General features: G+C 55.9%; 1 protein-coding gene across 1 annotated transcript in view; it reads left to right on the forward strand.

The window, feature by feature from the left end:
• PTPRU (protein tyrosine phosphatase receptor type U) overlaps positions 1-14,325 on the forward strand; it is a gene marked incomplete at its 5' end in the record, with an annotated part of 54,770 nt that overhangs the window by 31,055 nt on the left and 9,390 nt on the right. The window contains 14 exons of the mRNA XM_057379185.1: positions 47-320; positions 1,889-1,925; positions 2,410-2,548; positions 4,761-4,918; positions 6,890-7,080; positions 8,158-8,230; positions 8,376-8,452; positions 9,934-9,970; positions 10,260-10,357; positions 10,460-10,576; positions 11,156-11,310; positions 12,251-12,386; positions 12,473-12,622; positions 12,724-12,897. Of these exons, the coding sequence (XP_057235168.1) occupies positions 47-320; positions 1,889-1,925; positions 2,410-2,548; positions 4,761-4,918; positions 6,890-7,080; positions 8,158-8,230; positions 8,376-8,452; positions 9,934-9,970; positions 10,260-10,357; positions 10,460-10,576; positions 11,156-11,310; positions 12,251-12,386; positions 12,473-12,622; positions 12,724-12,897 (1,816 nt within the window). The remainder of the gene's footprint in view (positions 1-46; positions 321-1,888; positions 1,926-2,409; positions 2,549-4,760; positions 4,919-6,889; positions 7,081-8,157; positions 8,231-8,375; positions 8,453-9,933; positions 9,971-10,259; positions 10,358-10,459; positions 10,577-11,155; positions 11,311-12,250; positions 12,387-12,472; positions 12,623-12,723; positions 12,898-14,325) is intronic.

The raw sequence follows: 14,325 nt of genomic DNA on the forward strand, positions 1-14,325 counted from the left end.
GCAGGAGTGTCCTTCCCCAAGCTGACCCGTGCCTGGCCCTTGCCAGCACCTACCAGGTGATCGTGGAGGAGGACCGGCCCAAGAAGCTGAAGCGGGAGCTGGGAGGGCAGGAGTGCTTCCCGGTGCCGCTCACCTTCGACGAYGCCGTGTCCCGCGGCTCCGTGCACTACTTTGGGGCAGAGCTGCCTGCCAGCAGCCTCACCGAGGCCAAGCCCTTCACCGTGGGGGACAACCAGACCTACAGCGGCTACTGGAACCCACCCCTGGAGCCCAAGAAGGCCTATCTCATCTACTTCCAAGCCATGAGCAACCTGAAAGGGGTGAGTAGCCCCCGGGCCCTGCTCCAGTCAGGGGGTTGGACCAGGTAAAGGCAGCCTGGAGTCTGGGGGTTGGTAAAAATGGARCTACTTTTAGATCCCCCTCCCTTGGGTCACCTTCTGTGTTCACCCCTGGCATCCTGCTGGGGGGCACTGGGTGCTCCAGGCCACCCTTACAGCATGCTGAGATCATAGGTGGGTGTCCCATTCCGCTCAGCACCCCTGGGTGGTGCCCGTACCCATCCTGGTGACAATGTTGGGGTGGAGGAGCTCCATTTCCCCACCCACTGCAGCACCAGCCAGGATGCCAACAAGTACCAATGTGGGGCAGAYCCCATTCTTGGGGCTACTCCTGGGCTGGAGAGGGACCATTGGGGCAGCCAGAACTCTGTATGCATTGCTGGGACCCAGTGCTGGCAGGATGGCCAGTGCCAGCTGCAGAGAGCTCCCAGGAGTTCCCGGGCTGCCCTTCCCTCCCTGCTGCAATTCCCTGGGCTGGTTCCTCCAGGTCACCAGCAGGACTGTGGGCACCCTGTGGGGACCCTTCTTGGTGTCACCTGCTCCAGCAGCTCCTATCCCATCTGGGGGAGCATCCTTATCCTGCACATCTCTGTCTTGTTAGAAAGGTGCTGGTTACTGAGTCCTTTGCTGGGCTTTGGGGTCCTTCACAGCTCGCTGGCTTGTAATTAGAGCCAGGAGGGACGGAGAGGATCCCAGCACTGACTCACTCGGCACCGTTGGATAATAACTGGTGGCTGATGCWGTGTTACAACTTTCCTGCTGGGAGGCAATGGATTTGTCCCAGCTGCTGTCAAATGTTGGAAAAACACTGGATTGTAGCTGGGGTTTTTCATGGTTTTTGTGCCAGATGAAGCAAGAAGCAGAAGGAAAAGCTGGAGGCCTCAGGGAGAGCAGTGCTGGAGCTGGCCCTGTCCTGGTCATGTGGCATGGGCAGGTCTTAGGSCAAGGCTGGATGGAAGCAGCATTGGTTCCTGGTGTCCTAAAGACTGGAGGATGTTTGGAGAAGAAGGCAGTCCTGCCAAAATGGTGCTTTTTATTTTGCARCAGAAGTTGGATGCATGGAAAAATGGAATATTTTAGCTGAAYCCATCCCTGAACTGCAAATGTTAAAACTGTTGGACACTTGAGCAGGAACGTCATGGCAACTTTGGCAGCGGGTGCAGAGCACCAGGCCTGGGGCTTGAGACTTTGGCTGGGGGAAGAAAAACCCAGGAAGCTCCAGATGACAACCTGGGAATGTTTTAGCTGTAGCTGGTGACACATCAGTGAYATGTGGCTTGGCTGGGCCTGCTAGGTCCTCCCACACTCTTGAGCTTTGTCATCTCCTCTGTGCCAGGAGCAGTGGCTTCTGCTAAACCTGGGAATGCTGGGGACACATAATTCAGAATCTCTTGAGATGTGGGTCCCCAGGAGCTTCTTGGGTGCTGCAGCACAAATCACTCAGACTCCCTCAATTTGGGGTCAAAGCACCAACAGAGMAGGGGCAGGAGTGGAGAGTGGAGCTGCTGGGAAGCTCATCCAACCCTGACCCCCCTTTTTTCTGTCCGTAGGAAACGCGGCTGAACTGTGTCCGGATCGCTCGCAAAGGTGAGCCCTCCCTTCCCCCTGAGCTCAGCGAGGCTGCTCCGGCAGTCAGGGCTGTGCCAGTGGGTCAGGACCAGCTCTGGCAATGTTGGCCTGAATGTGRTGGTTTATTCCAGTCCCATCCCACTCTTGTTTCCCATTCTCTTTGGTGTCTGGGGCTTTTCCCTTGGTTGAATTTTCCTTGTTAATGCTGTTCCCATGGTGGAAGTATCAGTCTGGAGCAGTGGTGCTGGATACTATATCSAGGGATGGATGGGAGGTGACACAAAGGGACTGTAGGGACTGTCTCACCCTGCTGGAGCTGAGAGAGGGACTTGTCTACTGTCTTAGTGTGGCACTGCAGAGCCCTGTAACGTCTTGGTGGAAGAACGTGTTCATGGAGCAATGAACATCCCACGGGATGAATCTCAGTGTTTTTATGTCTGATGTTGCTAACCCCCCTGGAGTTGAGTGCTGACCCCTCCTGCCTGTACCTGTCCCCTGGCAGCTGCCTGCAAAGAGAGCAAGCGTCCCCTGGAGGTGTCCCAGCACTCGGAGGAGATGGGCCTGATCCTGGGSATCTGTGCTGGGGGGCTGATCGTCCTGATTATCCTGCTGGGAGCCATCATCATCGCCATTCGGAAAGGGTAAGGGGGCATGAGCTGCTGACTGGGGCTTCATCTGTCCCTCTSTCCCAGCTCAGCCCTTCTCCAGCATCCCTGCACTGACTGGAGTTACTGGTGGGGATTGTGCTGTGCTGGGCAGACTCCAGACCCTGCCTCGTCCCAGGCTGCAAAGCTGAGCACACCCAGCATGGATGTGGCTGTGCCCATCGTGGTGGGCTTGCACCAGGGGAGCTCGTGGGGTTGGAGGGAGGAGGGCAAGGGCTTTCCAGGACACTCATCCCCGGCAGCACTGGCGACACAGCCGCTGCTTTTCACGTGAATGCAACGCCCTGGAAAAGCGGCCTCTTGTGTGCGGGGCTGGAGGCAGTGCCGGGCCAGCGGGGCTCTCAGGGCTGGGATAAAGGACAGCAATTAAACACRGAGCTTGGGAGGATGGAGCAAAGTATGTGAACAGCCAGAGGGAGAGAAAAACAGCAGGGCACAGCCTCGGCCCCTGTAAATCTGCAAAGCTCTTTGTGGCTCTGTGCACCCTGGAAGGATCATTGCTGGAAGAGCAGGGCTGGARCATCCCTGTGCACTGTGAGGTGCAGGGCTGGCTCGTGGCTCCATTGGATCCTTCCCTGATGGAGCAAATGCCAGCAGTGCTGATGTGTTTTGGGGAGTGATGCTGKGGGGRGGAAGCCATGAGTGTGGCTGCAGCRTTCCCATTGCTAGTGCTGCATGACAGGAGGAGGAGGAGGAGCAGCTCTGCTTCAGCATCCCAGGATGAACCTGTTGMAGGACAAACCAGAGCCACAAATTTGATCTGGTGCTGAGACCCCTGARTTTTGGGGCTCTTGGAAAGCTTGGATGAGCTCCTAAGTCTTCCCTGGAGTGATCTGCCTTTGGAAAAAACTGATGTGGTGGAGTGGAAATGCAGCCTTGGAATATTTTTATCTCTGGTATATGGTGGACTGGGAATGTGACATCCCAATGCCATCTCCCCCTCTGGGCCCCTGACCAGCAACCTGGGGGAAATCTCTACATTTTGGGCATCTTTGTTGTTCACTCTTAAAAATTAAGGAACAAGYCCTTGGACAAGGGCACTGTGAACACCTGCCACAAGTGTGGTCACCCTGAGAGCCAGTGCCTGTGCTCTCCTGCTGGGATGCCGGCTCCTGCCCAGAGTAAATAACCTGTGGATGCCAAAAGGGAGCCTGTTTCCTTTATGGTGCATTGAACCTCCTGGCAGCTGACTTGCCCCATAACCTCCCTTCCCCRTGCTGGAGAAAAGCTGCTTATGCAATTCCTGCTGTTCTCTTTGTTTGCAYGCTTGCCAGGAGGAACTACTATTCTTACTCCTATTACCCGTAAGTAATTGTCATTCTCCTCGTGCCTCACCCTCCTCCCAGCTGCCCCCCTCACCCTGCTGCTCCAACAAGTCCTTATCTCTGCCAAGTGCATTTTAAGGGTCTCTTAGGATCAGGGGAAATAATGCTGACAAGCTTGTTAGAGACAGAAGGCAGCACAAAGGGGAAGGGTCAATGACTCGGAGTTGCATTCTGGATTTTAGCAGTGCCTTGCAGTGTTCCAGCCCCACCATGATGCTGACATGGGCTCAGATCTGTTCATCTTTCTAGTTTAATCTCTGCTCTGGCTTTGGAGCCTGATTCTGCCTCTCAAAAACATTCATTCATATTTCTTTGCCTAAATGACTTGAATTTGGGGTGTGAGTTCTGTCCTGGTGAGARCTCCTGGGATTTCCCAGCATCTTTGTTAGGTGCTTAAAGGGACCTTGCATGGGGGGAAAAGCCTCTGCAACAGGTGCTGAGCATGGGTTTAGCCAGGGAGTCCAGCCCATCCTTTGGCATGGATTTGGCCCCTGACATGGCTTTAAAATCACTGGRAGGCTTGGGCTGGAAGGKACYTTAAAGCTCATCTTGTCCCCCTGCCATGGGTGGGGACACCTTCCACTGGAGGGAGAGCCTTTGAGTGCCCAAGGAGCCCTCCTGGCTGCCCAAGGGCAGGGGACAGTAGGGGACATTGAGGTTGAGCAGGGAGTTGCTCTGGCCAGTGAGGGATCCTCCACGTGGGGCTGCGACTGGCTTGGGACAGCAGAGCACCAAAGCACCATGACCACACTGCTGGAAATAATCCATCCTGCTCCTGGGAACAGTCCAAACCCAGGAGCTGTGAGGGGACCTTAGAACACCTGATGGTGAGCCCTGCTTATTTCTGCTCCTCCCCACTGCAGGAAACCCGTGAACATGACYAAAGCCACCATAAACTACCGGCACGAGAAGACACACATGATGAACGCCATCGACAGGAGCTTCACTGACCAGAGCACCCTGCAGGAGGACGAGCGCCTGGGGCTGTCCTTCATGGACACCCATGGCTATGGCAACAGAGGTGAGCATGGGGACCTGGCATCCCTTCCAGCCACTGCAAACCTCAAAATACTCCAGAACCAGCCTGCCAGAGCTCCAGGAGCATTTGGATAATGCACTCAGGCACAGGGTGGGATTGCGGGAGTGTCCTGTGCAGGGCCAGGAGTTGGACTTGGTGATCCCTGTGAGTCCCTTCCAACTCAGGATTTTCTGTGAGTCCRTGAATATTGAAGGCTTGGTGTTACATCTGTTTTAGAGTGATGTGTGTGGCAGAGCAGGCTCTTCCCTGCTCTGTGTAAATCTCCCAGGGCACGGATCTCATCAGTGTCAGAGCTTTTGCCATCATCCAGGCTGTGCTGAAGGGAAAGCTCTTGTGGGGTGCTGGGTCTCTGTATCTTCTCGTGGAGACCTGAGCTTGTGGCTGGGCAGGTTGAGGCCATTTGTTGGTCAGGATCTGGCTGTAGCTCCCCTGGACCTGGGTGAATCCCAGCTCTTGGCTTGGAAGCTTGCCCCCAGCCTTCCCTAGTGCAGCTTGGTCTTTGAAGGGTTAAAGATCCCCCGCACTCGCATGAGAGGGAGACTGATAACTTCACACCCACTGGAGGATGTGTCTCCATGCTGATTTAGTTGTAAAATAACTCRTTGGATGCCCCAGTTTCAGCCATATGCTAATAACATCTGTTACAGTACCTTCAAGATGCTGCTTGCACGTGGCTCTTCCGCCCTGACTGYGGGATTAATGCGCTCCCCAGCATTGTCTCATGGATAAAAGCCCAGAGGGCTAACTTTTCCTCCTTTTAATACATCGAGCTGGGTTAGGTGTATTTTTGCWTTTGGTGGCCGTCCTTGAAACTCTCAAAGGCTGCTGGGGCTGGGCTGGGGAGCTTGGGCTGTCTGCCATGGCTGGGAGAGTCTCCACTGCCTGTAAACATCCTTAATTAATGAAGGGAAATGAATGAGTGCTTGGTGGCTGTTCCCCCTCGTGCTTCATTTTCTGTGCATTTAAAAGAAAGTCACTAATCCTGATGGAAACCCAAGTGGTTCCTCAGTGTGTGGCTGCGCCAGCACCTTGCAAATGCCAGCAATTAATTTCTCATTAATCCCAGCAGCTGATGAGCCCATTGATCAGGTCATGGGCTACAAGACTCCTGTGCAGTCCTGCTGGTTCCCACTGCCAGAGGGCAGGGCTAGRTGGGATATTGGGCAGGATTTGTTCCCTGGAAGGGTAGGGGACAGGGTGTGCAGAGAAGCTGTGGCTGCTCCTGGAACCCTGGAAATGTCCAAGGCTGGACAGGGCTTGGAGCCWCCTGGGACAGTAAGAGGTGTCCCTGCCCATAGCAGGGGATGGGATGGGGTTTYAGGCYCCTTCTGACCCAAACTGTTCCATGGGTCCCTGCCTGGATCTCCTGATAGCAGCACAGGGCACCAGGTTTTGTGCAAATCCAGATTTGGGGATCTGGTGGGGAACTCCTTTGCAAACACAGGTAAGGTCTTAGTCTGGCTCTGCTGGTAATGACACAACAAAGGCACAAGCCAGGTAAATACAGCAGCCAGCTCCGTTTGTGGCAGTGTGAGGAATCCAGTGCTGGTCACTAGCTGTGAGGAAAATGAACTGTTAAGCTGTGCTGAAGACTTGGACAAGGTGATTTTTCAAGTCAGGATCTTGTGTGAATATTTGGGCATGGAGCTCTTGCTTGTCTGTGTGGGAGCTCATTGTTCCAGCTAATGGGAAATGAGGTTATTAACCCCCTTTCCCACTGATTTATAATAGATCTGCTGGGATCCTAAAAGGCTGGACTGGGCATTTTTGKCTTTGTGGTGTAGGAAGAGCTGCAGAGAGCAGGAGGGGGTGGGAGTGTGGGCTGGAGCCCTGGTGGTCCCSAGAGAGCGGCTGCAGCACCGGCATCTCCCGGGGATGTTTCCTTCACCCTCTGTGGGTGCGAGGAGGSGATGGGGTCACAGCCCAAGGTTCTGCTGTTCCTCCCTCATGCAGGTGACCAGCGCAGCAGTGTGGTCAAYGAGTCCAGCAGCCTCCTGGGGGGCTCCCCCCGGCGCCAGTGCGGCCGCAAGGGCTCCCCGTACCACACGGGGCAGCTGCACCCGGCCGTGCGYGTGGCCGACCTCCTGCAGCACATCAACCAGATGAAGACAGCCGAAGGCTATGGCTTCAAGCAGGAGTATGAGGTGGGGACAGCTTGTGCCTGTGTCTCGGGGGAAGGGAGGTGGGAGAGACCGGGTGACATGGACAGGATCTGTGTGCAAGGAGAGGATGCTCCAGGTCTGGAGGTCTGGGTGAGAGCTGGAGCTCACAGCTCTGGGCTGGCACTGTCAGCGTGGGGGTGTCCCTGAGGCTGGATTGAATGCTGCACCTGGCAGCTTGGGGTTATTGTCAGTTTGAGCAGGTCACGGAGATGAGCCAAGCCAGCCCTGCTAGTGCATCACCCAAACKCTGCAGTGCATCACCCAAACTCCCTCACAAGGGCCAGGGCCACCCATCCTCACCCCGGACATCACTGTGTCACCTTCTGCTCTCCATCACTTGTCCTGTGACAAACCTGGCCATAGTCTAAGGACAGGCAGATCCTGGGAAATCATGGACTCCATCATGTCCATCCCAGGTCAGAGCACTGGTAACTGAGCAGGTTATTTCACAAGCCTGTCTCAGCACAGCCAGCGGGGTCATTTCCTGACTCCTTGGTGTCCCACCGGTCTGGAGATTGAAATTTCCCGGTGAAATTACTGTTTAATACTCAGCTGTTTCAGGAACAGGAGCTCCCCCCACCTTTGGTGCATTGGACAAACCAGAGCTTGCGATAATCATTAGTGCTCCTTGAAAAGCTGCTGTGTGTTCTTGGAACTAGTCATTTGAAAGCACTCAGATATTATGGGAGGGGAGAAAACATGTAATTTCCTTCCACTTTCCCCCTCTTACGCCAATCTATGAATGTCACTGTTATTACACACAAACCTGTTCTGTGCTAAGGAGAGAAAGGGACTGGGGAGGTTTAGGAAAAAAAAGCACAACCAACCCTGGGGAAAAAAAAACCAGGCAGTCTGTAATTTGCTGGAAAATGGAGCATTTTGTGGATGCAACAGGAGTGTGTAGCTGGCAGAGTGTGCACTGGAGGTGGAGCTGGGTGGAGGAGCCAGGTGTTGGAGCGGAAGGACCACCCTGTCTGCGCTGCTCCCTGGGAGCTTTTGGGGCTGAGGGAGAGTCCCCAGTCCTGCCCTTGGCTTGGGATGTCCATCCTTCCCTTACAGAGCTTCTTTGAAGGCTGGGATGCATCGAAGAAGAAGGATAAGACCAAAGGGAGACAGGATCACGTGTCCACATGTGAGTGCCTCTAGCAAAGGCTTAGACACCTCAAACAGACTCAGAAATCTAAGTTCTGCAGACTCCTGGGGCACAGTGAGTGCCCAGGGTGCTCTGGAAGGTGAGCAGCCCCGGGCACTGATGGTCCCTCCTCCCCTTTCCCCAGATGACCGTCACCGTGTGAAGCTGCACCCGCTGCTGGGTGACCCCAACTCTGACTACATCAACGCCAACTACATCGACGTGAGTGGGGACAGGGCCTGTGTCCTTGGGGGTCTGGGCTGGAACAGCAGCTCCCTGAGGATCCTGTGGACTCTCAGGGTCTGTGCAGCAGCATTTGGAAGAGTTTGGACAGCCCGGGCTGGGCTGGTTGCATCCCTGGAACACTTCATGGAGGACCTGCTGATTTGTGTTCATCAGCACTTTCTGCTTGTTGCATCTCTCCCTTYGCTTTGCTCTGTCCCTCCTTTCTCATTCCCTCTTTGCTTTTCCATCTGCTTCTCCCCTCACCTGCTCATGTGGCTGTGGATCTCCCTCTCCCTGGGTGAAGGATGCAGAGATTGAGAGGACCAAGGGACCATGTGGGGCTCACACCGGGGTACCCCTCGATCCTGCTGGTGTGTGTGAGTCTGGTGATGTCCCCTGTCACCTCCAGCARTGCTGAGACCAGGGCAGGTGCAGGAAGGCTCCAGCATCTCCTGAAGCAGCAGCAAATCCCAGTCTTCCCTYCTGGCCAGAGGATGTTGTCTGTCAGTGGTGGCCTGATCCCAGAGCCCGAGCAGTGTCCCTGTGCCTGTTCCCTGTGTCCTTGCTGCCCTGTCTCTCCATGGCCCGCTCTGGGGCAGGTGCTCTAACCCCTCTCTGCTCTTGTGCCTCACTAATGTCTCTGATCTTTTTCTCTCAAACCTGTGTCCCAACGGGATCGTTAAGATTCGGATTAACCGAGAAGTAAGTAGACTGTTCCCCCTCTCCTCCCTTCTCTGCTTCCACCTCCWGCCAGGCTTTGCCTTGGGAGTGTGGTCTGTATACCTTCAGGGAGAGGCAGGCTGGGAAAATGCGTCCATCAACCTGGGTATAGCCCAGGGAATGGGAAAGCCAAGYCTGTGTGGCACTGGGGCATGGAAAGCAGGGCCCAAGTGCTCAGAGAGGGGCTTGAATTCAACCCACAAAAACCCCTGTGAAAARAGCCCTGGGGGATGGAGAAGCCACTGTCACCTCCATGTGTGTGGTGTGGTTTAACTCTGCTGCACCCATGGCCGGGCTGTGGGACACTGGGCTCACAGTCCCTGGCTGGAAYGTGCTCTCGGGGCTGGCATGTCCCTGTTTAGGGTTGAGCAGCTGGGATGGAGGGGGCAGTGGGGCTGTCTCAGCCAGGTGGGTGCTGTGGGGTGGGGGTCAGGAATGGGGCTCTCCTGGCAGCTGTGTGAGGAGCTGGAGCGCAGCTCTGTAATCCATCAAGTGCTGATGAGGATTTGGGTGCAGACCTGGAATGAGGGATGGGCAGCACKTGAGCCTCTTGTGGGATGCAGGAGATGCAGGACGGGGGGCACAGAGTGTGGGGCGGCTGCTGAACYTCCTCCTCCTCCTGCAGTGGACCTGCAGGATCTGGCCCGGTGGCTCTGGTGAATTTGGGTGCCTGGGAAGTGTCTAACGGGGCTGTGCCCCAGCTCTCGGGTGTTTCAGTGTCCCCCAGAGTGGGACTGATGTCTCTGCTTCCCTTGCAGGGCTACCACAGGTCCAACCACTTCATAGCCACGCAAGGTGAGCYACCCCCGGCCCTCTCAGCTCCTGATGGAGCAGCCAGGTTTTGTTCCTGRTGGGATTAAATCTTGCAGGAGCAGGAAAGGAAGGGAGATGGTCAATTTGGAGCAGTTCCCACCCCTCCCACCTCCCCTTGGCACTGAACAGCCCTGGGGAAAAGGGCTCTGAGATGATGTGGAGCTGTTGGTGCCTCAGAGGSAGGAGGGGGGATGTGGTGGCATCGGGGCACTGCCAGGGCTGGGTTCTGCTCATGGTGTCMATCCATGGGGGCTTTTCCTGTGCCCCACAGGGCCCAAGCAGGAGATGGTGTATGACTTCTGGCGCATGGTGTGGCAGGAGCACTGCTCCAGCATCGTGATGATCACCAAGCTGGTGGAGGTGGGCCGGGTAAGGACTCCATGCCCATGCCCATCCCCATCCCTCCAGGCTCTGGCTCTGCTGGAAGCCGCCTCCACAGAGCCAAACCTCCATCCTGTCCTCTCCCTGCAGGTGAAATGCTCCAAGTACTGGCCAGATGACTCTGAGATGTACGGGGACATCAAAATCACGCTGGTGGAGTCGGAGACGTTGGCAGAGTACGCCGTGCGCACCTTCGCCCTCGAGAGGGTGCGGACCTGCCCTGCCCCTCCAGCCCTGCCCCGGGGACAGACCCATCCCCTCAGGCACCTCTCCCCATCCATAGCTTGGCATTTGCCAGTCCCCTGTTTATTTAACCCAATAKGGGGTCACCAGTAGCTCCTTCCTTTGCTTGTTCCCTGGCTCTGCACCSTGTGCTGGCTGAGCAGCTCAGCCCTGGCTTGCTTTGGACAGTGAGTGAGTGTTTAATTTTCGTGGGAATGGGGTGGGGGTGAGGGATGCTCTCCTGTTCTCTGGGCTGGCTGTGATATAGCAATCACTCTGCAGCGTGGTAACCTGAGATGGAGCCAGTGCCAGCTACCCTTTATCTGCAGGAATGCCAAATTACTGTCTGGTTATCGTGCAGGGAACCCTGAAGCTGCTGCCACCTCCTCCTTTTCTCCTTGGTGGTTTTTAACCCTCTTGCASCCAAGAGGAGGGAGCTGTGGGGCTGCCCCAGTGCACAGCTACTGTGTAATCCATCTGCCTGGATGCTGAGCTGGTGAAATTGTGGATTCCTGAGAAAAYCAGGCATTRGAGTGACTTTGCCCTCTCACCCTTSCCTTGCAGCGGGGTTACTCAGCGCGGCACGAGGTGAAGCAGTTCCACTTCATGTCGTGGCCYGAGCACGGTGTCCCCTACCACGCCACGGGGCTGCTGGCCTTCATCCGCCGCGTGAAGGCGTCCACGCCGCCCGACGCCGGCCCCATCGTCATTCACTGCAGGTGAACGGGGTGGAGGGACCGCAGGGTCACCCCTGCCATGGTCAGGGACACCTCCCACTGCGGGGGCAGCACGCCAGTCCCGCTCCCAGCTTTATCCACAGGGCTCAAACACTGCTGGGACACTGGGAGGACACCAGTGACACGTCTGAGCAGCTGTGGTGGCTCTSTGTGCCCTGAGCAGGCATTCCCATATGATGGGCTAATGTCTCTTCCTCCACTGGGCAAACCAGGGGGAGCTGATGAGTGGGAGGGATTTTTTTTCTTTTTATTTGATTTCTGCCTGTCAACTGCCTCATCAGTGTTCATTCACCAGCCAGTGTGATTAGTGCCCGTAGCCTGTAATCAGTGCTAATCACGATGAGTGATTCATCAGCCCCAGGAATTAGTATTTCACTGGGAAAGACTCTGTAGCAAAGGAGCAGGGGGTGGTTCTGTTCCTGACACATCATGGGGGGGTCACGGCACAGCAGGTCTGTGATGTGACTCCAGCCACACCAGGATTTGGGATATCACCACTGCTGGGCTGATTCTGGGCATCCCTGGGACATCCAGACCTGCTCGTGTTAGGGGAACCTCCCTGCTCTCCCATGTYTCAGAGCTGAGCCCTCCTTGGTGCTTTTGGGCGGGGACCCCACAGGACTGTTGGCACTTTGATGGTTTAGCTGTCRGCTTTGTTACAAAAACCATTTCTGCTGTCTTAAATTAAAAATGAACTTTAGACTGTGGTGCCCAGCCACAGCCTGGCCATCACACACCCCTGGGACTGTCTGGGCAGTTTTAAGGCTAAGCCAGGCTCTGGAGGTGTGTGAGGTGCTGGCAGCCCTGCGGGTTTGCCCGGGACAGGGTGTGTGTGTTGAACCCTCACTCGGTGCCCTCTGGGCTGCGTTTGGGTGCCAGCACAGACTGGGAATGTGTTTGCTGTTTCCCCCTCCATCCCCAGCGCTGGCACAGGCAGGACTGGCTGTTACATCGTCCTGGATGTGATGCTGGACATGGCCGAGTGCGAGGGTGTCGTGGACATCTACAACTGCGTGAAGACCCTGTGYTCCCGGAGGATCAACATGATCCAGACAGAGGTGAGCAGGTGCTGGGGGCAGGGGGGACACAGGGGGCTGCTGTCCCCATTTGGCTGTGCAGGCTCAGCCCTGTCCCCTCCTCACAGGAGCAGTACATCTTCATCCATGACGCCATCCTGGAGGCCTGTCTGTGTGGGGAGACCAGCATCCCTGCCAGTGAGTTCAAGCCCACCTACAAGGAGATGGTGAGGATAGAGCCCCAGAGCAACTCCTCGCAGCTGCGGGAGGAGTTCCAGGTGAGCACCCAAACCCTCTGCAGCTCCCCCTTGTCCTCACCCTCTGGGCCCACCCCTGCTGGGGCCGAGCAGGGCTGTGAGGGGGCCCTGTGTCCCCGCAGACCCTGAACTCGGTGACACCACACCTGGATGTGGAGGAGTGCAGCATCGCGCTCCTGCCCCGCAACCGCGAGCGCAACCGCAGCATGGACGTGCTGCCGCCCGACCGATGCCTTCCCTTCCTCATCTCCGTGGATGGAGACAGCAACAACTACATCAACGCGGCCTTAACTGATGTGAGTGTTTCCTGGGAGAAGGGGGCCGCTTCCCGTGGGCTCAGGAGACTTTTCACTGCAAAATTTCACTCAGTTTGGATTTATGGCCTCATTCTGCACAAGCGCAGGAAGGCTGATGGCGGCTGTGTGCAGGGGAAGGAAGGGCTGGGACTGCTCTAACAGGGTCCTGCAGCCCTTCTTTTGTGTAGCAGCACCTGCAAGAGCTTTCCACCTGATCTCACGAGCCAGACACTGAGGGACTTTCAGGATTTGACAGTGAAAGTGGAGCAGGGGAGGGAGAGGAAGCCCCTGGGGGCTTGGTAGCATTAAGACCCCCATGTGCTGCCAGCACCCCGTGGTCCTCTTACTCCTCCTTCTGCTGCAACTGGAGGGCTCTGAACTGGTCYTGAAGCCCCCGTGCATCCCCCTGGTGCAGTCAGAAAGGACCCTGAGGTGACAGAGCTATTCCTAGGGGCTGATGATTGCAAAGCAGAGCAGAGGATGCTGCAGGCTCCAAGCCCACACTGAGTGATAGGGTCATTTATCATCACCCCCACTTCCCTTTCCTTGAAATTATTTGCGTTGGCAGCACGGAGCCCCCCATACCCCAGGCAACTTCCCTGGACCCTTTTGGTCACAGCTGAGCACTGGCACCAGGCTGAGCCTTGTTTTCCATCCCATTGGTGATTTATCCTGCCAGATCTCTGTGTGGATTCCATCTCCCTGATTCCTGCTCCCACAGCAAAAGCAGTGTGTAAAGCAGAGTGGGCTGCTGGTGGTGGGGAGTGGCTCTCACAGTGCTGCAGTGGGATGGAAGTTTTGTTTCCAGCTTGCTTGCTGTTTGCTTATCCATTTTATCTTTATGCATCACTGAGCCTCCCTTAATCTCTGCTAAAGGGTCAGTGAATGAAATATTTTTTTACGGGCAGACAAAGCCCTTTGGATGAAATTCTTGCTGAAGGGATAAAACCCATTTTCCTCTTTGAGGGAAAAAAAAAAGGAAAGTCTCATTTTCTTTAAGTGCCAAAATGGTTTGCTTAGTCAGTTTGTCCATCTGTCAGATCAGCTTGGGCTGTGCTGCCCATCACCGGTGCTGCTCCCGCTGGAACTGTGCTCTGCTCCCCACCCTGCTGTCACTTAGACCTGTGCCAAAGAGGGAGTGCCAAGGCAAGCCTGGGCAGCACCTGGTGAAGTTTCTTTCCCCCTGCTGCTCTCATACCCCTCCTCGAGGGTGGAAAGCTCTCGCTGAGCACTGGGGTGTCACTGCTGTCTATGGACGGGGGGATGGTTGAATAAAGGCATTTCCATGGGCTCAGTCAGGAGCAGGCAGAGGACCCCAGGTTGGAGAGAGCTGTGCTGATTCCGTGTCTGAAGAGGCTTGAGCCAATCCCTGTTAAATTAAGTCTGCCTGGTGCAGTGTTGGGCTCAGCTGTCTGTTGGCAAACCAGC

The sequence above is a fragment of the Malurus melanocephalus genome, unplaced genomic scaffold (genome assembly GCF_030028575.1).
Source record: "Malurus melanocephalus ecotype Western Australia unplaced genomic scaffold, MMel_1.1 scaffold_393, whole genome shotgun sequence".
In the NCBI taxonomy this organism is placed as follows: Eukaryota; Metazoa; Chordata; class Aves; order Passeriformes; family Maluridae; genus Malurus; species Malurus melanocephalus.